This window comes from Buteo buteo, chromosome 6 (assembly GCF_964188355.1).
Source record: "Buteo buteo chromosome 6, bButBut1.hap1.1, whole genome shotgun sequence".
NCBI lineage: Eukaryota > Metazoa > Chordata > Aves > Accipitriformes > Accipitridae > Buteo > Buteo buteo.
Window position 1 is genome coordinate 19194175 of NC_134176.1, and position 22840 is coordinate 19217014.

The 22840-nt window shown below is 36.9% G+C and overlaps 1 protein-coding gene across 4 annotated transcripts in view; it reads left to right on the plus strand.

Annotated features, from left to right (window-relative positions):
• Positions 1–22840, plus strand: part of TTC7B (tetratricopeptide repeat domain 7B) — a 140500-nt gene that overhangs the window by 47586 nt on the left and 70074 nt on the right. For all 4 annotated transcript variants that reach the window (XM_075029985.1, XM_075029987.1, XM_075029986.1 and 1 more), the window contains exons 7-13: positions 1790–1962; positions 6571–6634; positions 11818–11955; positions 16692–16775; positions 17991–18095; positions 19484–19601; positions 19798–19855. In XM_075029985.1, the coding sequence (XP_074886086.1) occupies positions 1790–1962; positions 6571–6634; positions 11818–11955; positions 16692–16775; positions 17991–18095; positions 19484–19601; positions 19798–19855 (740 nt within the window). The remainder of the gene's footprint in view (positions 1–1789; positions 1963–6570; positions 6635–11817; positions 11956–16691; positions 16776–17990; positions 18096–19483; positions 19602–19797; positions 19856–22840) is intronic.

Here is a 22840-nt window from a genome sequence, read left to right on the forward strand (position 1 = left end):
GTCAAGTTATTTCTTTATTTTTGTGATAAAACCTCTTAAAGGAAAACAATAAAAGCAAAACCGTGAAAATTTGTTATTTATATTATCAAAAAATAAACCTTTACCAAAAGAGTGATGTATCTTTTTTGCATCTTCTATACAGTAAAAGGCCAAGGCTTATATCTTTTGCTCTAATGTAATGATTTTCAAAATGTCATAGATTAGTTTCCAAATATTAGGCCTTTAAAACTCCAGAGTAGTAATAGGGACGGTAACTGGTTTTCTTAATTCATTTAATAACTGATTCCTAGTATGGATATTAAAATTATTAAAAACCAGACTTTCAAAGGAGAGGGATAGTATTGCAAACTTTAATAGAATAGGAGATGAAGGGCTTCTTGGGGTGTAGGAATTAAGGTGGAAGATGCAGATCATATGGTGCTGTCCGTGGCTTAAACATTACACATCTGTTGCTGGGAAATGTTGCTGGGAAATACTGCCAATTCTGATGCAAGTGTAGATCTTGCCTTCTTTCCTGCCCTGGAACTAATCTCTGAGTTTTCATCATCATGCTATGCAGTCATGCAGCTTGTATACTGATGTATTAAACATTAAAGAGGAGATTAACCTGATAGTTATGGATTATGGGATGACTTCAAAGCTTTAAATTAATATTATTTACTTAAATAATATAATATTTTTGTAAGTATTTCTACACTTAAATATATGGTGCCAAGAATAGCTGGTCAAAATAAACTTTTTCATGCTGATCTACAACCTCATTATGCTCTTGCTGAGCCTTACTAACAGTAGCAAACACCAGCACCTTCAAGTACAAGTTGTCAGAAGCCCCAGTCAGTTGGGGCTTGGACTGTAACTGTCTGTGGTGGGTTGACCTTGGCTGGCTGTCAGATATCCACCCAGCTGCACTCTCACTCCCCTTCCTTAACATGATGGGGAGAAAATAATGTAGAAAAGCCTGTGGGTTGAGGGTAAAGACAGGGCGTTTGCTTACCAGTTACTGTCATGGGCAAAACAAACTCAACTTGGGGGAAATTAACTTATTGTCAATTAAAAGAGAGTAGGATAGTGAGAAACAAAGAGAAAAACTAGAACACCTTCACCCCACCCCCTTTCCTCAGGTTCAACTTCAGTCCTTCATTCTTGAGTCTTTGACCTCCTCTCCCTACCCTCACACTCGCTGAGTGATGCATGGGGGGGTGGAGGGTTGCAGTGAGTCCATAACAGTTCCTCTCTGCTGCTCCTTACTCCTCATGCTTTTGCCCCGCTCCAGTGTGGGATCCCTCCCATGGGCTGCAGTTCTTTGAGGGAGTATCAATGTGCTCCGCCATGGTCCTCTCAGCAGGCTACAGTGTGGACATCTGCCCCACTGTGGTCCTCTGCACGGACCATACAGAAGTATCTGCTCCACTGTGGTCTCTCCCACAGAAACATCTGCTCCAGGCCTGGAGAGGCAGTAGAGGTTACTGAGCACAAAATATCTGAATGTGCTCCTGGATGTGCTCCCCTCTTAGGAGCAACAGTTGGTGTTGTTGATACTTCAGAAATATCTGGATTTAACTGATAAAATTGAAAAATTGTTCATTATTGCCATTTCTTTTCTTTGTGTTTAGAGAATTGAACTGGGTACTTGTACCTTTCAAACGGCAGTATGCTTGTTTTTTTGGATGTTTTAAAATAACAGAAAATATAGTCTACGTGATTAGTCTTCATTAAAAATAATCCAAGCATTTTTGAAGATTTTATGCTCAGCATTTCTAAGGAAAATATTTATCTTTCACTTTTACAGACGATAGCAAGACAACTGGCTGAAATTTTGTTACGAGGCATGTGTGAACAGAGTTATTGGAATCCACTGGAAGATCCTCCTCACCAATCACCCCTAGATGATCCACTTCGAAAAGGTTCAAATACTAAGAATTACGCGCTCAGTAGAAGACCGCGGGTATACACTGGAGAAAAGTATGGCTGAGTTTATAACTCTCTTCTTTCTATAATTGCAATTGTTACCCGGTGCACTGGGTAATTTAGTTTATATTTTTGAAAATGTAGAAGGAATTGGGCAATGTGAATGAGAGTGTTTCCCATGCTGTGTGTGTATATAATATATATTCCCTGAAGAGAACTAGGGAAGCAACATGCTTCTCCAAGCAGAAGTTTGCACTGTATGCACAAGACCTTTTGTTCTCAATTCTCAATATTTTTTTCTTTTTCTCTATACTGGGATATGTGGTAGAGTCAATATCTCTTCTTATACCTGGGATACAAAAGAAAACACAAACTGGGTGGCAAGTCTGAGATTGCACATTTTAAAAGTTGTGGGCTGTTTCTAGACCTCTGTTCTGCTTTATCATAGAAAGGAAAGAGTTAGCAATATGGAGATTCAAATTCATCCCTGAAACATCATAAGAAACCAAAACATATCTAGCAATTTAGCAGTTTCAAAGGTAGTTTATTTCCCAAGGCAGCTACCTTTTAATCTTCTTTGGTTAGTTTTGGCATATACAATGGTTAATTCTAGAGTAGCTTTGGCGTGTGTTGCTTCCTTCTTGAAAATGTGTGGCTTTTTTCAGAACCGATCACCATTAGTATTAGTATTAATATTTATTAGTATTAAATGTGGGTAGCCATTTCCTTGAATTTGAACTTTTTTCTTAAAAGTTAATAGCTTGTTGTTCATTTGTATCTGATCAAATGAAACATGGTTTCTAAGATAAAGTTGTTTTCCTTAGACACACTCTGACAGTGCCTAAAATATATAATGACAAAATTTTGCACTTTATTACAGTCCTTGTGGGTAGCTTGCTGCCTGAAAGTAACATGCTTGTGTCAAAGCATATTGTTGAAATCTTAACCACTTGGCTGCATCTTTTTAAATTTATTTTTTATACTAGTGACACTAAGTTTGATCTGGTGAAACTTTGTTGCATGCTTGTTTTACATAATCTGCAACCTTTGCACTGCTCTACTTCTATTCTAAATGCAAGTCCTTTTGAGATCTTGTATTTTGTATACATATATATATTTAATATAGTCAACAACTATTGCTTGCTTGTTTTGATACATGCTGGAAAGCACTGTGAGCCAGAGAACTGAGAAATAGATTGTTACAGGGGAGATAATGATCTAGCTGAGATTGTGATTTGCTGTAGTAAAGTAGTAGTTTGCTGTAGTGGTAGTTTGCTGTAGTGCTAAGTAATGCAGATGAAGAAGATTGAAATTCCATTTAAACTTAAGAAAAAAATTTTACGGAAGAGGTTTTGGAGTCTGGAGAATATCACTGGAGATATTCAAAATCCAACTGGATGTAGTCCAGGGCAACCTGCTAGTTGACCCTGCTTTGAGTGGAGGGGCTGTACTTAGACGATCCTCAGACACCCCCTCCAACCTCAACTATTCTGTGATTCTGTGAAATCGTTGTGATCTGGGAATCTCTTTTGAGGAGACTGTTGTCTGTTCCATATAAAATTGTTGACACTTTTTTTTCCAAATAATTTTTTTTTTCTTTTTAATATTGTTGTCTAGCTGGATTAAAACCAAGGCGTTGTGAGTTTTTTAATTTCAGTGTTGTCTGATTATGTCTAGGGTGTGAAGTCATTAAAAAGCAGTCTTTTGAGCTTTAGGAAAAGATGCAGGCATAGACTTGAACATTCAATTTGCCAAAACAACTACTGTGTTTCTCTGCAAGTACACTATTACAAACTGTACATGCAGGCAACCTTTTTGGTAAAAAGGAAATACCGGGTTTGCAGATATACATTGATCCCTGCACTTCCAAAAGCATGCATTTATTGCCCAAACACAAGAAAGTCTCTGTTACGCAGTCACCCATCTTCTCAGTCAAACTATTTGTTTTCACACAGCAAATCCTAAAGAACAGTCTGTTCCTCTCTTACAGTATATATGCCTTGTTAGTTAATATGAAAGCTTTTTTCCATAATGTGACCTTGTTATGTGCAAAGGAATCTGCTTCTGTGGTAGATTGCTTATAGAAGTAGTCCTACCTTAAGTTCTGAAGAGATGTTTTGGTTTAGTGTTCACAGTATCTTTATATTGTAATGTAAAATACTGTCATACTTCAGGCATTTGAGTTGTTTAGCTGCATTTGTTGCAGATTTCCATTCATGAATACTTTACACAGCAGCAAGCCCACGTAATTGTGGTGTCATTATTACTAGCAAGTAGAATGGCCTTATCTTCAAAGATTTCTAGCAATTCTCCTTCCTTGATCCAGAATACTTATAGCAGGTTTCTCAGGCTCAGTCTTTCAAACTTATGTTCTTCATTCTCAACTCATGCTTTTGTAGAAACATGCCTCCTGGCAAAAGTGGGGCTTTGTTCAGTGTAATTTTCTTGTTCTTGGGACATGCAAGTTATGAGTTCCACGATTTCAACAGAGCATGTAATTAAGTCCTTTTCTTTTGGCACGTCAGAGTCATTAATACCAGATCAGATAAAACATGTCTAGCCAAGTATCTCATCTCCAGCAGTGATTGAAAGTAGGTACCTAAGACAATGAATAGCAAGACAGATACGTAGGAAAATTCTTCCTAGGTATTCATCTGACCACCAACTCTGAGTCTGATACGTACTATTTCTTTTTAAATATCTTGCCTGATATATTAAGTAACTGCATTGTGTTCTTCTGAGGATGGTGAATGTGATTTGGTTAATACCATTTATGATTTTGTAGATCTCTGTGTTACTGCCTCCTCAGTTTTCAGTATCCTCAGTTGAAGAACTGCTTAACTTCTTGGTTGGCCTTTGGTTAGTAGCCATTTCATGCTTCCAGTTGCCTGTTTTGCTCTGCCCTGTTGCCTTGGAATTACTTTACTCATATGCCTGCAACTGTCGGGAGACACAGAAAGTGTATGAGTTCAGTCAACTAAACTGAGCTTTTTGCATACACACGCCAAAGAATTTCCCCAGTAATTTCTGCATGAAGAGGATCTTCACTGTTTGAGACAAACATCAACTTATTTACCAAAATATATGCAAAGCTGTAGGAGAAAATAATGTTTGCTTTCATTTTGATAAGTGACTTTTTAGTAGTCCTCTTTGGAGCAACTTCACTTTGTTCTCCAAGAAAGTAATTTCTCTAGCAACTATTTCCAGTCGTTATTCTGCTTTCTGCAAACCATTGCCAGTCGGTCAGGTTAAATCTACTTCCAGGCTGCTAAATTCTGCATTGAAGACTGGATAGGAAATGGGGAGCTCCCTGACGCTTTCTTTTCACTCCTCATTCCCTTTTGGGGGTGGTTCTTATTCATGAGTAACTGTGTTTTGAAATTTCTTTGTTATGTAAAAATAAAAGTGTCTTCTGAGATTAAGAACACTCTTCAAAATCTGGTAAGCAACTTGCATTGATTAAAAAATAAAAATCCAACAACAAAACAACTTCCCTGGGGTCTTAGCTGCTGTGTATTACCACAATACGTTCGCAATGTTGCTTTCCAAACTGCCTGGAGTTCAGATGTGTTTTAGTTTCCATTTCCTTTCAGGCTTTTAATTACTGCTCAAATTTCTAGTGCGTTTAAAAAAAACCCAAAAGATGTTTTAATATCAGACAAGTAGTTTGGTTTCCTGTCTGCAATTTATTGTAGTTTAAGCACCCTTGGGACAATAGGAATTGCTTATTAACAACAAGAAATTATTTTCTACACTTAAACAGTTAATTGTGGAACTATTGGTCTGAATTAACAGGAAATAGTACTTGTGGTAATCCAGAAACAGTTGTTTAGAGAAAGAAATCTGAAGAGTTAAAACATAGTCACTGGTTGGGTTTTTTTTTTTGTGTGTGTGTGTGTGTGAGAGAGAGAGAGAGAGAGGGAATGAATGAATGAATTCCTACCAGTCATGTACCCAATGCAGATTACTGTTGTCTGTCCACCAGCATAGAAAAGTATTCAGAAAGCATCCAGTGTTCAGAGAAAGCAGGAAAGATTGCCAACTAGTCCTATGCAAACCTTCAGTATTAAGTCATAAGGAAGTGTACTTCATTAAAACCAAAATATTTTAACTGCTTGGAAATAACAGCAGTTATGGCAAGCAGGCAGAGATTGCCATGGCTCTGTTAAAAATACTCCCAGCTATTGATTGCATCAGGAAAACAATTCTCAAGCATATCTGATGAAAGACTGATAGAATTATTTATCCACATATTGCCTAAAATACAAAAGTTATCTTGTTCTTGTGAGAGTTTCTTGTTGCCAACCTTTGAATCAGTGACGGTGATGTAGATTCAGCTCAGATCGATTAGGTACCAGAGGCTAGTAAAACTATGGGTACAGTTTTTATGGTTGTCAAATTATGTGCAATTTTGGGATATTTGAATGTGTTCAACTCTGACAGCTGTGGTGGTTTTGTTCTCTTACTGTGTTTGGCCAACTTTCCTGAAATGCAAAGTTAGAGCATTGCAAAGAAATGCATTTTAACCAATTGTTTTTTCTATGCAAGTTACTCTCTGTTCTGGAAATTTTCCAGTTTTTACAGTACTCTTACTATATTTGTGTAAGCTACTCCTAAAAATAATGTGTTCTGCTTAAATAATTAAATTCTCGTTTTGAACAGCATCTTTTGTCCTCAAGAAAATACAGAAGAAGCCTTACTGTTGCTGCTTATTAGTGAATCTATGGTAGGTAAAATAGAGCGAATGTGTGTATGCTGTAAGTGTGTGTGTTTTCCTTGTTTTTTTTAAAGTGAAAACAGAACTTTTTTTGTCATGCCTTACTTTGACTTGTGTTTCATTTTCTGTTAGGAAAGCAGGCAGTTATTTCTGAAATGCAAGCTTCTGTTCCTCTGAGCCAGCAAGATGAGGTCTGCAAGTGTTATGAATAGGAGTTTTTCTCCTTTAGAGTGGCTGAACCTAGCTTCCTTCTAACCATAGGCAGGTGAACACAAAGCTAGGTCTTTCATTTGGCATCACTTATCAGTATGAACCACTGTTACACCAGCTTGTTGCCATTCAGACAGACTCAAAATGTAAGTTATTTTGTTGTAAAAACCAAATCAAAGACTACTAGATGAGCATAATAAACATAGCCAAAAAGTACTTTCCATTGTGAATTAAACCTCAAATATCATTGAAAATTGTAAAGGATTTTTAATGATACTGGCATTCAGCCTTTGCTGCTGGATGTTTTTTTCTTTTTTTTTTTTAGTGTCCTCATTTCATCAATAGGTGATTCTTTTCAATGGCCTACTTGTGCCTTTTGTCAGCCTTTCATATTTTCCTCTAGTATGATTTTACTAGTCATCTATCAACTGCCACATACTGACATTCTCATACCAGGTCAGTTATATGTTCTCAGATGGCAGAAATGAAAATCTGAAGCTGGAATTTTGCTGTTTTTCTAACTGGAGGGGTGGAACCTCTAGAATCTGAGGCATCATATAGTAGTCTGTCTCACTGCACATCAATGAGACTTAGTCTCTTAAGTTCTATAGGTGATTCAAATGCTTTCATGTCTGGCATAATTTCTGTTTTGATACAGTTAAATAGGATCAGAACGTTTTAGGGAACATTGTCCTATTTGAACTATTTTAAAGTGGCAAATATTTACATTGTAGGATGGACTACTTTCCTTATTCCTAGTGATCTGCCTTGCAATGTTCATGACAGAATCTGTCACCAGAAAACTAGACTAAGGAAACATTTCCATATATCATGTTGGTTTTGCTGCAGTACATACTTACCACTGAAAGGGACCGCCTGTGCCTGTGTAAGGTGCCTGAGCAGCTCATGGAGAGACACACAATTCTGATGTGAACTGTGGTCATGATGTGAAGTGGAAGCAGTCTCAGTTCTGCAGGATCTGACTACTGATTACTGTATTTGCATGTGTACTTCCTTGCATATCAGTGTTAAGAAGCCAAAAAACAAATTAAAAGTCTCGTTTCAGGTTACTTACAGCTTTTCCTTTGTGAATTAGGTCTGCCTAATTACATGAAATGCTTGTCACTGTAAAGCATATACCTTTAGCAAGCTTTCAATACTTTTTTTCTTTACAAGTAATTATTGCAGGTTATCTGAGGCAAAAGAGTGTATTTTGGGGGAGTATAAAATCTTTCACGATTGACTTACTTTGGCTAAGTCATTTGTTCAAATTAGTTTTGGAGGAGGGAAAGGGGAAGATTGAGCATAAAAATATACATCACTACAGACTTCTCTTTCTGAGAGTTGAGAGCTGTTACTTCAGCTTCAGTGCATGCTAACTTTCTATCTGTTGTAGTTATGAAGTAGTATGTGATTTACAATTTTGAAACCAGTATTTGGGAAAGAAATAAGAAGAGTTACAGAAGATTGAGTAATTGTTGCTGTTTTGAGATGGTGTTGTTTTATTATAGTAGTATGATCCTTTCCTTGCATTATCTATGAATTAGTAAAAACACAGATAAGGTGTCAAGACTTCTGTCCTCAAGAACTTAGTCAAGTAAATATTGAAAAATAGAATGAGGATCTGACATATAAGTAGCATTTTGTGTAAGTAAAAGTAATCAAATCACTGTGTATATACAAGCCCTAAATTGTACTGCTAGTTTCAGGGAATTGGTGCACTCTAACATCATAACTTCTTATTTGTATTAGATCTAGTGCAACCTATATCCAGAAAATTGAATCTTGCTGGTGGATTACAAATGCTGCTTTTGTGTCACCTTGAGTTCCCTTAATTTCTGAATTCAGAAAGGATGCTTTGAGTAAGATTTAAATTGTAATATTTATGAAAGAAATGCTTTGGGAAAGATAGTTGTGTGCTTTTCAAGTGTTCTAATTCTCTTATAGGTACATTTCAGAGTACAAAATGTCTCTTTTAGCCTCATGACTGCTGCTACAGTGTATTGTCATGCCTAATGAGGAAAGTCAGCTGCAACTCTGCCATCACTCTTACTGTAAGATATCCTTGTATTCTAGCTGTTACAGTTGTGAAGTATAGACCAGCCTTTCCTTACCTAGGCAGGAACGAGTAGAAAGGTGGGATCTGAAGGACTGCCATCTTCACGTTACAGTATGTGTACATGTTGCTGCATGTCAGCAGAGCTGCAGTAACAGAATGACTAAGATTGGAAGAGACTTCTGGAGGTCATTTTGTCCAATCCCCCTGCTCAAGCAGGGCCACCTGGGGCAGGCTGCATCTGTGTTCAGGTGCCTTTTGAATATCTCCAGGGACAGAGACTCCACAACCTCCCTGGGAAACCTCTGCCAGTGCTCAGTCACCCTCACAGTAAAAGAAGTGTTTCCTGATGTTCCCTCTGTGTTTCAGTTTGTGCCTGTTACCTCTGGTGCTGTCACTGGGCACCACTGAAAAGAGCCTGGCTCCATCTTCTTTGTACCCTTCCTTCAGGTACACATTGATAAGGTTTTCCCCTTGAGCATTATCTTCTCCAGGCTGAAGAGTCCCCGCTCTCTCGGCCTTTCCTCACAGAAGAGACACTCCAGTCCCTTATTCATCCCAGTGGTCATTTGTTGGACTATCTCCAGTAGCTCTATATCTCTGTTGTACTGGGGAGCCCAGAATTGGACCCAGTGCTGCAGGTGTGGCCTCACCAGTGCTGAATAGAAGGGATGGATTGCCTCCCTTGACCTGCTGGCAATGTTCCTGCTCGTGCAGCCCAGGATACCACTAGCCTTCTTTCCAGCAAGGGCACATTGCTGGCTTCTGTTCAACTTGTTGTCCACCAGGACCCCCAGGTCCTTTTCTGCCAAGCTGCTTTCTAGCCTGGTGGCCCCCAGCATGTACTGGTGCCTGGGGTTGTTCTTTCCCAGGTGGAGGACTTTGCACTTCCAAGTCTTTGTTGAGGCCTTTGATGAGGTTCCTGTCAGCTCGTTCGTCCGGCCTGTTGAGGTCCCTCTGGATGGCAGCACAGCCCTTTGGCATATCAAATACCTCCTTCTAGTTCTGTATCATCAGCAAACTTGCTGAGGGTACTCTGCCCCATCATCCAGATCATTAATGAAGATTTTGAACAGGGCCAGGCCCAGTATCGATCTCTGGGGTACACTGCTAGTTGCTGGCCTCCAGCTGGACTTCGTTTCACTGATCACCACCTCCTCGGCTAAGCCTTGTGTGTTACTCCTAGCTGATGGTAAAATGGCTGAGCATATCCTTTCTTCCACTGTGGGTGAACTAAGTTATACTGCTCGCCTTTGCCTCAGGCTCAAAGGGTAAGCGTGGCCAACTGACACATTGCAGTTTAACTAATAGTCACTTTATTACATCTGAGACTGTGGCAGTTCTGAAACACCGAGCACTTAAGTTTGTATGTACATTCTGTTTTATAATTATGCAGAAAATGTTTGTTCAAATATTTAAGATATCTTTAATACTTACAAGGCATCCTCTCCTATAATACTCCTTTGGCTTTGTCAGCCATTTTTTCACAAGAAGTGCTAGTTCATAGATTGTTCTGTACTTGCAAGGAATTGAGTCAAATAGCGATTAAATGTGAAGTTAAAAAGGAAGAAGTTCTTGAAGCTGACTAAATATTTATGCAGTGTAGAAAGCAGAAGCCAAAGATGTCTTGATCAAAAGAAAGCAAAATGTCTCTTTTGGGGTGTGTGTGCAGGGGTGTGTGTTTTCAAACCAAGCTGTGGATTATTCAGTTGATAATTCCTGAAATGTCTGTACTTTTTACGCTCTATGTATCTCTTTGAAAATTTATTTCAGTATTTAATTATTCTGATTTAAAAAATGTATTGAGTATGTTCAGAGCTTAAAATGTTACCCTTTTAAAGCAGAGAAACAATTTATTATCCCTTAATGTGTGTCACTCCTCACCTCTGAAAAAGGGGGAAATAAGCTGCCCATTAAAATTTAGTGTATATAAGTAAATGTATTAAGGGGGCCATGCCCAGTGTAATTAAAAAAAAAGAAAAGGAAGAGAGGGAGGAGGAGAGAGAAGGATCTTTAACTTCTGACTTCAAACTACCAGCTATACTAGCATCTGTACCAATGGGAATATTAAACATCAAGAAATCTAGAAATAGATAAGATATCAAGATAAGGTATAAGCTTGAAAGTATAGTGGGAGACGTACTGGGTAGTTCAATACAGGTAGTCTTAGCTACTGGGACACCTGAATTTTATCCTTAGCTCTTTAACAAGATTTCTCTGTGAACGTGGTCGACTCATTTAATGCAGTTCTAGCTCAGCTCTCTTCCTTCTCAAAAGGAAAAGTTTAATTAAGGAATTAGGTTTGCAATGTGCCTTTCACAAAACAGTATTTAAAGTATGACGCCTTATTGCAAACATAGCCTGATTCCAAACCTGTGCTCAGAACCAGGGACAGTTTTTTACTTCTCACTAGTAACTCCTGAAGGTGATTGTGTGGTTATCCTGGGCTGGTTACCAATCATAAGTGAGAGGATAGTGTCATAATGTTATGAAGAGAAAAGAAATTGATTGCCTTATTTTACAAAAGCTGAAATAGAGGATTTGAAGATCCTTCTAATATGTTTTACTAGCATACAAAAAATTAAGTTAAATTTTAGAAGATGAATATACATTATATTAAAACCCCCCTTATTTGGTTTCTAAGAACTCTTCAATGATTTTAAATACATTACCTAATTTATGTAGTTTGAATCAAGTAATTAAAATCACGTAATTAAAAATAGATCCATATAGAAAGATAAATCTTGCCACTAACATATAAAATTGGTGATTCTTGCTGTCTATAAATTAGTAGCAGATACTGTCTCTCTGTATCACCTATATCAACTGCTGACTGTCAGTCTGAATAAAATGGTAGTTACTTCAGCAAAAATATAGGCTGGATTACAATGCTTTACTTTGTTTCTTTTTTTGTGGCATGTTTCAGGCTAACCGTGATGCTGTACTGAGCAGAATACCAGAACACAAAAATGATCGTATCATCAGTTTGCAAAGTGCATCTGTAGTCTACGATTTACTTACTATAGCCTTGGGAAGAAGAGGCCAATATGAAATGCTCTCAGAGGTTTGTTGATAATAGTGAATATTCAACTGTGTCTTCACTGCTTATTTCTGTTAATCGTGTTAATTGTGATAGTACTTAAGGGCTAAGCAAATATAGGATACTGTCATTCTGACTACTGTATAAATACAGTAGGTAGTTTCCTCCCCAGAAAGTTTACTGTCTAAAATTATACAAGTGACTTGAGGTGGTCAAGCACAGAAATTGTGTGAAAGGTGTGGTAAATGTTTAATGGCATAGAAATTCAGACGGTCTTTAGGCAGGGAGGCATGGATCTGCTTAAAAGGATACACATTAAATGGAGACAGGAGGAAGGAACAGCAAAAGATAAAAGCTGTTGTGGATATCAATGATAAATATAAATACCTAGAAAAAGGATTTGTGATATTTTATTTCAAAAGAAAACTTTCTTTTACACCTGATAATATTTGTAGTGCTCCAAAGTCCTCATAGTTTGTAAAATGGCTTTGAAGTTAATAAAATGGAAATGTATTACTTTTTCAGGTCTGTAGGAAAGTGCGTTCTCTGTCTCAAATGTCTTGTGTTTTATTATGCAACTTGAATGTGTTTTGTTAGATTGTGGCAACTTACATGAAAATTTCCTGAAGAAGTACCATTAACAGTTTTATATCTGAGAAGCAACTACAGCTCTCTGGGCAGAGCAGAGCCTTCTGCTGATCAAAATGGTGCTCACCCAGCAGCAATATACTGTTGCTGACCACTGTTAATTATTGGTATCCAGAAGGAATACCTCAGCATGTGTAGCAGGAAGGCATATCCATATCCAGGGGTTGATTTGCTGAGAAATGGTTTCTCTCTACCATAATAGAGGACTCTTATCAAGAAAAAAATGACACCACCACCCCACCCCCCCTAGTTCTTCTCTGGATATGTTATGTTGATAGTCACCCTTTAACCTGCATCTCCTGTGATGTTAAGCTCTGAATTTGGGTATTCTTCTTGAAAGTACTTCATAGCTGCAAGTTATGCATACAAGTCAGTTTTAATCAGTGTAATAGAAAGTCTTTCACAAAACTAAAGAGTATGAAAGGTTGTACAGGACTGTCATCCTACAACATAATCTAATCAGGAATATTTCCATTTACTTGCCACTACAGACACTATGACCTTCGTGGAGGTCACCTTTAGGCGATTATACCAAAGCTGCAAGAGATAACTCTGCATATATTTTAGTCTAGAACTTTTTAAAGGATAGAAATCGACAGGTACTGTAAAAAAAAAAAACAAAAACACACCACCAAAAAATCCCCCCCAAAAACCGAAACACTTGAAAAGGTAACTGGTTTCTTTTTTCTTTAAGCAGCTGGCAACCTTTCCTTTCTATATACTAACCTAGCAATGAGGCAGGGGTAGTGTAGCCCTAGGTTCCAATTCTGATTCTTTTATTTTGTCTGTGGTGTCGTGGCGGGTTTTTTTTTGTTGTGTTTTTTTTTGTCTGTTTTCAAATGTTAAACAACCATTATATTAATGGGAACATCACAGGTACCTGGGATTCCTCCACTGTCTCCTTTGGGACACTTTGGGCAGCATTTATGTCACAATAGATGCAACTTCATGTTTGCAATTCTTCTTGCCTTTCTTAATAGAGAAGTTTTTTGGCTTCAGCAGGAAAGCTAGAGGTATGTCTGTTCTTCGCTATGTATCTTGAAGTCTAGGACATTACCCTGAAGGGTAGGAGGAAAGTCTTATAGTCCCCTCCCATGGAGAAGAGCATAGAGCTTGCTTCCCTCACTGCTTGTGTGATTGGTTTAGCCCCTGTAGCTGACAGACAAGCACCATTGCCTGTTCCTTTTCCTTCTGTGTTTTGAGCACAGTTGAATGTTCTGATGGAAGGTGTTTTAACTTGACTTGGATCTTTGATTTCAGTGCCTTTTAGAAGCTGCTTGTGCTGGTGGTGATCTTGGTTACAGACAAAAGCAGAACCACGAGTATCTGGAAAGTTAAAGAGCCTCCATGTTTGACCAGCTTCTTAGTTGAGGGTTTTTAGCCATTGCCTTGGGCTTTGACAACTGAAGTGTACCTAACGCTTGTTTTAAGGTCTTTTCATGTTCTTTTTTAATCTGGGTCTAGCATCTTTGTAGTTATATTCCATCAAAATTGTATGTATATTCTTTTGAAATGTTCTCTTTGAAAAATAGAAAATCATATATGTTTGAAAAATGCTTTTCAATACAGAATAATTAAAATGTATTTATTATATGTCCATGAAGTATTTATTCTGAACATCAAAAAATCATCTTATGAAGACCTGGTATAATAGATGATACTTATTTTAGGATACGGATGCTCTAGACAAACAGCTGCAGCAGGAGCTTATCAGGAAATGGTTAGAACATCTCATTTGTTCCAGTTCTTCTCATCCAAAGCACAGTGGAAAACATAGACTTCAAGAAGCTCTTACAGTTTAGTGAATGGTTAGAGGATATCTTCCCTCAAACCCTGTGGCCCATAGTCTGAAGCTTTTATAATTTAAAGTATTACAATAAACACAAATTCAGAAATGTAAAAACATTTTGTTCAGTTATGTCATAGGCATATAATTTTTTGCTGGCTTCATTCTCTGTGAGCTAATTATGATTGCACTAGTGGAGCTGTTATAGGTTCAAGTCAGAAAGCACCATTATTCTAACCATGGAAGTGGTATTCACACACCAGTTCCAGGATCTTGTTATCATCTTCTGCTTTAGCTATAGCTGATTACTTACAGAAGTAGTTAGCTGTGGTATAAGAACATTAAATGATCAAAGATCTGTTTCATCCTTGTTAAACTGTTCTAATGCTCAGTCATGTTCTTAATTGAAAAGGTCTCATTTCTTTATGGAGTTTGTATACAACGGGCTTTCAGTTTCTTATGGCTTCTTCAACTAGATGAAAGAACTTTCTACTGTCATAATTCTTTCCTAAACAAAAGTACTCTTGACTGTCATCAAGTTGGTTTTTAAGCTTTTTAGGATATGACATATTGAGCTTATCAATGACCTACTAGGAGAGATGTTTTCCATCAGAAATTTTCCTAGATACTCGTCTTTAAGTCTCTAACTTCAAGCATGTTCTTTTCAGGAGGAGACCATAATGCTAAGCAACAAAATTCAGTAATGCGTTTAACATTACCTGTTCATACAGTGATTATTTATGAGGCAGTACCAACAGCTGCATTTCTGCCTTTCAGGAGAGGGATTGTGCTGAATGTGTTTTCAATTAGTTAAGTCAGTTGCCATTATCCTGAACATTATCTCAACTTGCAGTTTTCCAGGGTACTATTGCTTGTTATGTATCTCTCATTGATTTCTTGATGGAACCTGTTGCTCTTTGAAATGACTTTTTGTTATTTGGTTCAGAAGAACCCAGTTTATCTGGTGTTCGTGTTGTTGTGTACGTCACATACATATATATGCACATAGGTCCCTTTACTCCACACATGCTAACCACCAATTTTGTGATCTTATGAAGAAAAAAAATCATGTAACTTGTCACATTTCATACTGAATGAAGCCAAGTTAATAGAACTTAAAGTCAAGGAAAAAGAACGGTAAATAGTATGTTGAAACTCAAGGCTTTTAGAATAATCTACAGTTGTGTCCTATGTTCCCATAATTACAAAATTATAAAAAACTACCTTATACACATATGCACATGCATTAATTATATGAAGGTACTTGTTCACAATTAGAAAAATAAACCCCTTATTTTCTAGGCCTTGCTTAATTAAAAATTAATTGCCAATTCTAACTGGAAGAAAATAAAGAAGTTGGAGAAGTTGATAGGAAAAATTCTAGCATACATTACTTACATGTAGCAAATAATGCACTTCTTGTATTTGTTTTGTTTCATCCTCAGTGCTGTTCTTTGCTTCAGGTTCTGTTAAAGTGTGGGAACACGCTACACCTGGCTGTGCTTTCTGTAATGTTAAGGCTGAGTTTGAATATGAAAAATAATTTGTGGTATTACAGTTCAGCATCTACATTGTAGCTGTCAGAGCAGAAAAGCTGCTTCATGAGATTGGAATCTGCAGACTAGAAAGTTAATTGCTAAATCAGTTTAATCCAGAAAAGTGTTGCACCTTTTGAGTCTCTGGAGCTGGCCTGATTAGTAAAAATGAGCATAGCAAAATGAAATATTTCTTATTGACAACAGCAGATATGAAACCTTCAAAATTAGTGTATAATGCTAATTTAATATATTTAATCTCAGTATAGTAATAATGAATTTCCTTTTGGCATTCAGCTATTAAGTTGAAAATTTCAGCAAAATATTGAGTATGAATTTAAAATTCTTAAAAATAGAAATAATGCTGTCAGGTGAACCTTTACCCCACCCACCCCCTTAAGTGGTACTGATAACTACTTGTGGTGCCATTGCTTGTTCCCAATTTGGGAAGAGTGTGTGTACAATTTTCCTTTTCACTTAAGACTTATCTCCTGCCTTTTGCAGCTGGTACCTTCAGTAAGCTGATATTTATCATTCCTTCTTTCAGACTAAATAGGACAGTACCAGCAGAAGCATTTAAACAAGCATACTAAATGGGAAATCAGTGTTCTGTTCAATTGTTTTTTTCCATATAGAATCTGGCAGCTGTTTTCACTTAACTTATTTGAATTATTTAAATTTTTAATTACATGTATTTTAGGTATGAGTCTATAAGAAAATTTTTATACTAGTGTATCTTCTCAATAATTGAAGAATGTGCCCTTAAATAATATTTTTCCCCAAAAAATTAGTGTTTAGAAAGAGCCATGAAGTTTGCATTTGAAGAGTTCCATCTCTGGTATCAATTTGCATTGTCCTTGATGGCAGCAGGAAAAGTAAGTCTTAATTTTTTGATGCAATTCTTCTATTGATGACTTTTAATAACAACATTTGGCACTTTGGTAATTTTCATCTGTAGTGTTTTTGAAAATAATTCTAATCCTTAAATCTGCTAAGTACACTGTACTACTGAATTTATGCCTAGTGCTGTATAAAGAATGTTGTTATTTCAATAGTTTCTAACTTAGCAACGCTGAAAGGTGATGATAAGAATTATCTTGCCAACAAGCTTAAGCTAAGCTAATCGAGTGTAAGTAGTGAATTCTACCAGATCATATTATCCAGTAACAACTTAAGTGCTGTTTTGATGAATGAATTTTACGCTTAGGTACAAATTAACACTGTTTCATGATGCTGTTGCTTTTTTTTCTTTGGAAATTTCTGACTGTGTCTTTTTTTAATATTACTGTATTTGAGACTGTGTATTCTGTGCAATTAAAGTGAGATGGATTTTTTTTTAAATTTTATATAACCTAGGAACTTTAATGTTATCAGATGCAATCTTCTATTTTCAGTTCTTTTTGATTTTCCCTGTCATGTTATGGAAAATAAATCCCATTCATTATGTAAAGTAAATAATACTGATTTTCTAGAAGATCATTCTCAATGGGGGTAACTTCAGCATGGGGGAAAGGAATGATTTCTATCTTCTTTAGACAATACTTTCAGAAGCACATTGGTTCTGAAGAGGCTTGATTCTTCTTCCCATTCTCTGTTTACTTTGAGTTATCTTTTAAACTGAGATTGGGTGGAGGCAAATTAATTAAAAAAGAGGAGCAGTGCCAGTCTGTTATACAATCTTGTATCAGAGCTATTCCTAAATGCTGTTTTAACTCCCAAAGAACACTAAAACTCTGCTTGTTCTGAAGACTGTCCTGTTCCTGCTCTTTCCTTTGCCTGGCTCAAATGTTGTGAGCTTACAGGCCTAGCAAAGTTTTAAATGCATCTCAAAACTGTTTTCTGAATTATGTACCACTGGAATTACGTTCTGGGCAAATGTTTCACTGGGGACACTTAATGATAGTTCATAGGGGTTAAATAACAACAGCAGTGCCTAAAGTCGTGCCTTTCACTTGGTTGAGGAGCCGTGACAAATTGTCAACAAATTGTTTAGTAATGTCTCCTTCACGTGGGAAAAATAAAGTGTTTGAATTCTATCTGTGAAACATATTTATGCTTTTAGTAATTTCAGTGGAAAATGTTTTTAACAGTCTGCTCGAGCTGTTAAAGTCTTGAAGGAATGTATACGTTTGAAACCAGATGATGCAACTATTCCACTCCTTGCTGCAAAGCTCTGTATGGGATCTCTCCACTGGGTAAGCTTTGCCACTCTGTCTTTTCAGCAAGAGCTGTGCTAAAATGCAACAAAATAGTGGTTTAGGGATGTAGCAAATAGTTTTGCTCAGTGACTACATGCACTTGGTCATCTCTATAAATACAGCACAAATATGTATATGCACATGTACATCCCTGTTTGCATGGCTAATTTAAAATATTTGACAGCAATGGTTATATTTATCAAGGTAGCATATCTTGATACTGATCTAAGACATAGCTAAAAATGTATTAGAAATTGAAACATTGGCATACAGAGATTAAAAATGCAACTTAGACTTCTGTTTCCTTGGTGCGAGAGGAAAATAACTTTTTTTTTTTTTATTTATAAATAATTGAATGAATACTGAGACAAATCTCTTATATTCAAGAGAGTCGTCTGGTAATACCGTGTTTGCAGGCAGCTGGGGTTCATGAATTCCTAGTAGGGGCAGTGTCTTTTTAAAAAGTGTTACTTGAGTTGTATTTTAGATAACCTTGAAATTGGTGTATCTGTACAAAAAACATCAAGGTGGTCAGAGATCATCATGTGGTTTTCAAGGTTACACGTGTAATTTTTAGAAGAATGAGTATATTTTAAAAAGGAGGAAAAGAAGGGGGAAGGGTCACAATCAGAAATTGAGAAAATAGTGCAGTAGCAGAAACATGACTTGTTGATGCTGACAAAAATACAGTCTTAATTAATGTAGATCCTAGTTCTGTAAATTGTTCCCTATGGACTGACTCCATGTGGAGTAGCTTACTGTACTTAGCATTTACATTTACTGGAATGGATTCAAATATTATTTTTTTCACACTAGATTGTTAAATAGTGTGCTGGCATGGGTATGCAGTTATATCTTGATCTTTTACATGTTTATTTATGAGCTTGTATACATTCAGCAATACTGTATGTGATGCAGAGTTTTGCACGGCTATACTTTTTTTGCAGGGTTGGAGCCATAGTTCTTGTAACTGATTTTCCTAAAGAAATGGTTCATGGGGCAAGAACTCGATTTATGAAATGCAAAAATGATAGATGGCATATATGGACCAGAAATGCCTTTTTTTATTTTTAAAAAAAAAAAAAAAAGGAAGAAAAAAAAAGAATAAAAGGCAAAACCACTATAAGTTTAGAATGAACTGTGTGTTATGTGCCAGAGTTTGTCTCAACCATAGGAATGGGTGCTTCAGCTTAAAAACTGTGTTCTTTACTCAGTATTTAGAAGGAAAATTAAGTGTAGTGAAAAATGAAATAGTCCTTAAAAGCAATCATGGCTGAGATTTCAACAGACTCAGTGTGCATAATACACATGCTATGTGTTCTTCTCATTATAATGTAAGATTTAGCTAATTTTAGACTTACATGGATGTTTTATAATATTTTCAGTTGGAAGAAGCTGAAAGATTTGCCAAAACAGTTGTTGATCTTGGGGACAAAACATCAGAGTTCAAAGCAAAAGGCTACTTGGCACTGGGGTTGACTTACAGTCTGCAGGCTACTGATGGTAAGATAAGAATAAATGTTCACATTTGGTAATTCCCATGTTGTCTAAAAAAGGATACCTAGCCGAACGCTAGACTTAAAATTAAAGCTTCTGTGTGCAACCTTTTTTTCAGTCAATGTATTAAAACTTCTTCAATGAGCATGTGCAATTAAATCTCTTGATCTTGCCTATCACTGATTAAATATATCCTTTTTAGCATCTTTGCGAGGGATGCAAGAGGTCTTGCAGAGAAAGGCTCTTCTTGCATTTCAGAGGTGAGTGGGTGTTAATCTTTTCATTTCATTCTGCTTTATGTAGTGAAAGGCTTTTATTACGTGTTAAAAAGAGGGACTTGTAAAAGAATGTGTAATGAGGATTTCACCTCTGGGAGTCTCCTTCATGAGTACTGAATGTATTTCTTTAGCATTTACTTCATCATTTTCTGTCAGAAGTATCTAAATTGATTTCTAAGGATTTCCTTTTATTTCATTTTAAAGACATTTGTGTTGCTCTCCAGTATGAAATATTTTCTCAAAGGAGTATTCTGTTATGATCTAGAAGGGAAATTTGTATGATGCAAGGTTTCAAGTCATGGTTCCGTGTGATAGTGTTTCTAGAAGAGTTGGTTGCTGATCAGATTGTATTGCAGGCTTTTGCAATTATCTCTGTCGAGGCAGAGCAATAATTGAGGCCTTGCTGCTGTGGATGAGGGGTGAAATGCAGGGGGAAAGAAAAAATTCTACCTGGAGATTTAACAGGCAGTGACAATGCAAATGCCCCGTCTTTCAAGTCAAGTGCCTTACACAGAGGTTGTGCTGTTGGGGATGACTAGTTCGTTCTCAAGGGTTTGACTCTACAGATGAAATGACATTAAACAGGTGAATGAGAACATCTCTACCCTAATTATAGAAGAAACAAGTCTTGATGATAAAGCTGGCAAAAGTGCTGCAGCACCTAAATATGTCCTTTTTTATGTCTATATACCCTTGAAAACCCTGCTTTGGTGAGATAGGCCGAAATGCTTCAGTGAAACTGATTTGTGCATTAATGTGAATATGAAGTCTCAGGTTTTTGTTGGTGATTTTGTATCTGAGGGGATAGGGTTGAAAAAGTGTTTTGCAGGTAATTTTAGAGTGAGGCTGGTATGTATTGGTCCTTCCTTTTTCTGTCTTGTCATAACTATTCCTCTGTATGTAAATATGTTTTAACATATCTTTGCTCTTCCTGTTCCTTAATGTTTTTAATAGTTTTTTATTACTTCAGCATTCTTTCTCCATGTTGAGACTGAACTTTCTACCTCCTGGTTTATACCTCAGTTCCTCACCCATCCCTCTTACCACTGACTTAATCATCACTGTTTCAAAACTACTGTGCTAACCATTTCTCACCATTTCTACCCATTCACTATTTTTGAGGTTCTAATAGTGAATTGCTTTCTTCTGCTGATTCTTTGAAAGAGTAACAGATGAAATGAACCATACCTTGAAGCCAATCTATTCCAGCTCAGTGCCTGCTGATTCTACCCTCCAGTTTAGTATAGCGATACCCAAAATTCTGAGAGTCATTCCCTGCTATCGATCTGTCTGGAAAATTGCCGTTTTCTGAGGGTTGAGGTTGTGCAGTGTTTGGACCACCCATAAATATGAGGATGCTTTTATAGGCAGCATACTGCTTATTGTGGTAATATTTTATTAGTTTGCTCTAGAAAAGAATAAGTGGTTTGAGTGCAAAAAGAATAAGCAATAAACAGTAGGTTAGGAGAACTATTTTTCAAACAATATTCAGCTTCTTATCACTGCAAAATTACTCTTTCACACTCTCTATTTGTATATTGTTGCTTGGTTGTGTGTTATGTTTTCTTTCACCCAGGAACTTTTCTGTTTCATTCTCTACAGCTGAACAATAAGTCTCTTGATACCTTCTTAACTGATCAGTTTTGAAGACTTTCTAGCAGCAAATAGTGCCAGCTGCAATCTGAAAACATACCTAGCATCTCTTCAGTGAACCATTACAGATGTCCTTTAGCTATATAGGTTGAGTGGAACTTCAGTTTTGTAGCGATATGGAGCTTTGAAATATACACAGAAAGTGTTGGGAACATGGGACTGATTGCATCTGCCTTTTACGTGTCTTTCTGATGCTTTGGGGTTTTCTTTGTTCCTTTTTTTTTTTTTTTTTTCCCCAGTTGATACAACCTCCTAGACGCAACATTTTGTATTTTAAGTGCATGTTCCAGGGTATTGATGTTAAGTTCTATATTCATCCTTTCTGCTGGCCTTTCCCAGAATGAACTTGTACATAGGCTTTTAATTAAAGTATCTTTCGAAGGTTTTAGTAATGTGCAGGGTATATGTTTTGAAAACTCTAGTGAATTGGTAATATTGCTGTTCATGATCATGCTGATATGAGTAGCTTGGACTCCATGCAGAATCTGGAGTAGAATGGTTTGGCCCTTGAAAAGAACAGAGTTTCTGCATCTCAGAAGTCCCATAGCTACCTTCTCAGAGAAGGGAAAAAGTATGTTTTGAAAGGTGATTGTTCTGTATATTAACATGCTTCCCCACTTGTGTTCATAGGGAGACTCACACCTGATAGTTCAGCTGTACTGGAAATACACTTCAGTGTGGTTGATAATGTTGCTGGTTCTTTGTGTTGATAACATAGGTATAGGATGTTACTGAAAATTTGTTACCACAGAGAGGATGTTATGCTCAGCATACCAGAGTCATGCCCACTTTCTCTTCCCACATCTCATCCCATGTGTTTTCCAGGAGGTGGAAGTTGAAATTCTCCATTCATCTATGCAGTTTATAAAGTGAGCAGCTATACTGGACTCAGTATTTTGATGTGCCAAGTTTTTTTGTTTGGTTTTCATGGGTTTTTTAATCACTTACCTAGAGGACCAGTTCCTGAAGAAATAGAGATTCTGAAGGAATGCAGTTATGGTTTGGATCCTTGCCTATGCTAGATTTCAAGGCTACCAGTCTGTGATAGTGGCCATTTGAGAAGGTGCTTGTTGCCATCTTTGCAAAGTGCTGAGGGGGTGTTTGTTTCGGTAACTTTTTTTTTTATTTTGCAGACTTTCAGTGCTTTTCCTGTGATTGGTGTGAATTAAAGTTTCACAGAACTCACTAAATATTTGATAGATAGTAACAGCTTTATTCTTTTACTAGCTGAAGCTTGGGTGACTGAATAAGTACTCTCTAAGTTAAAATCTCTTGTTCTCACTTAGTCTTGCTTAATTTGTGAACTTAAATTTA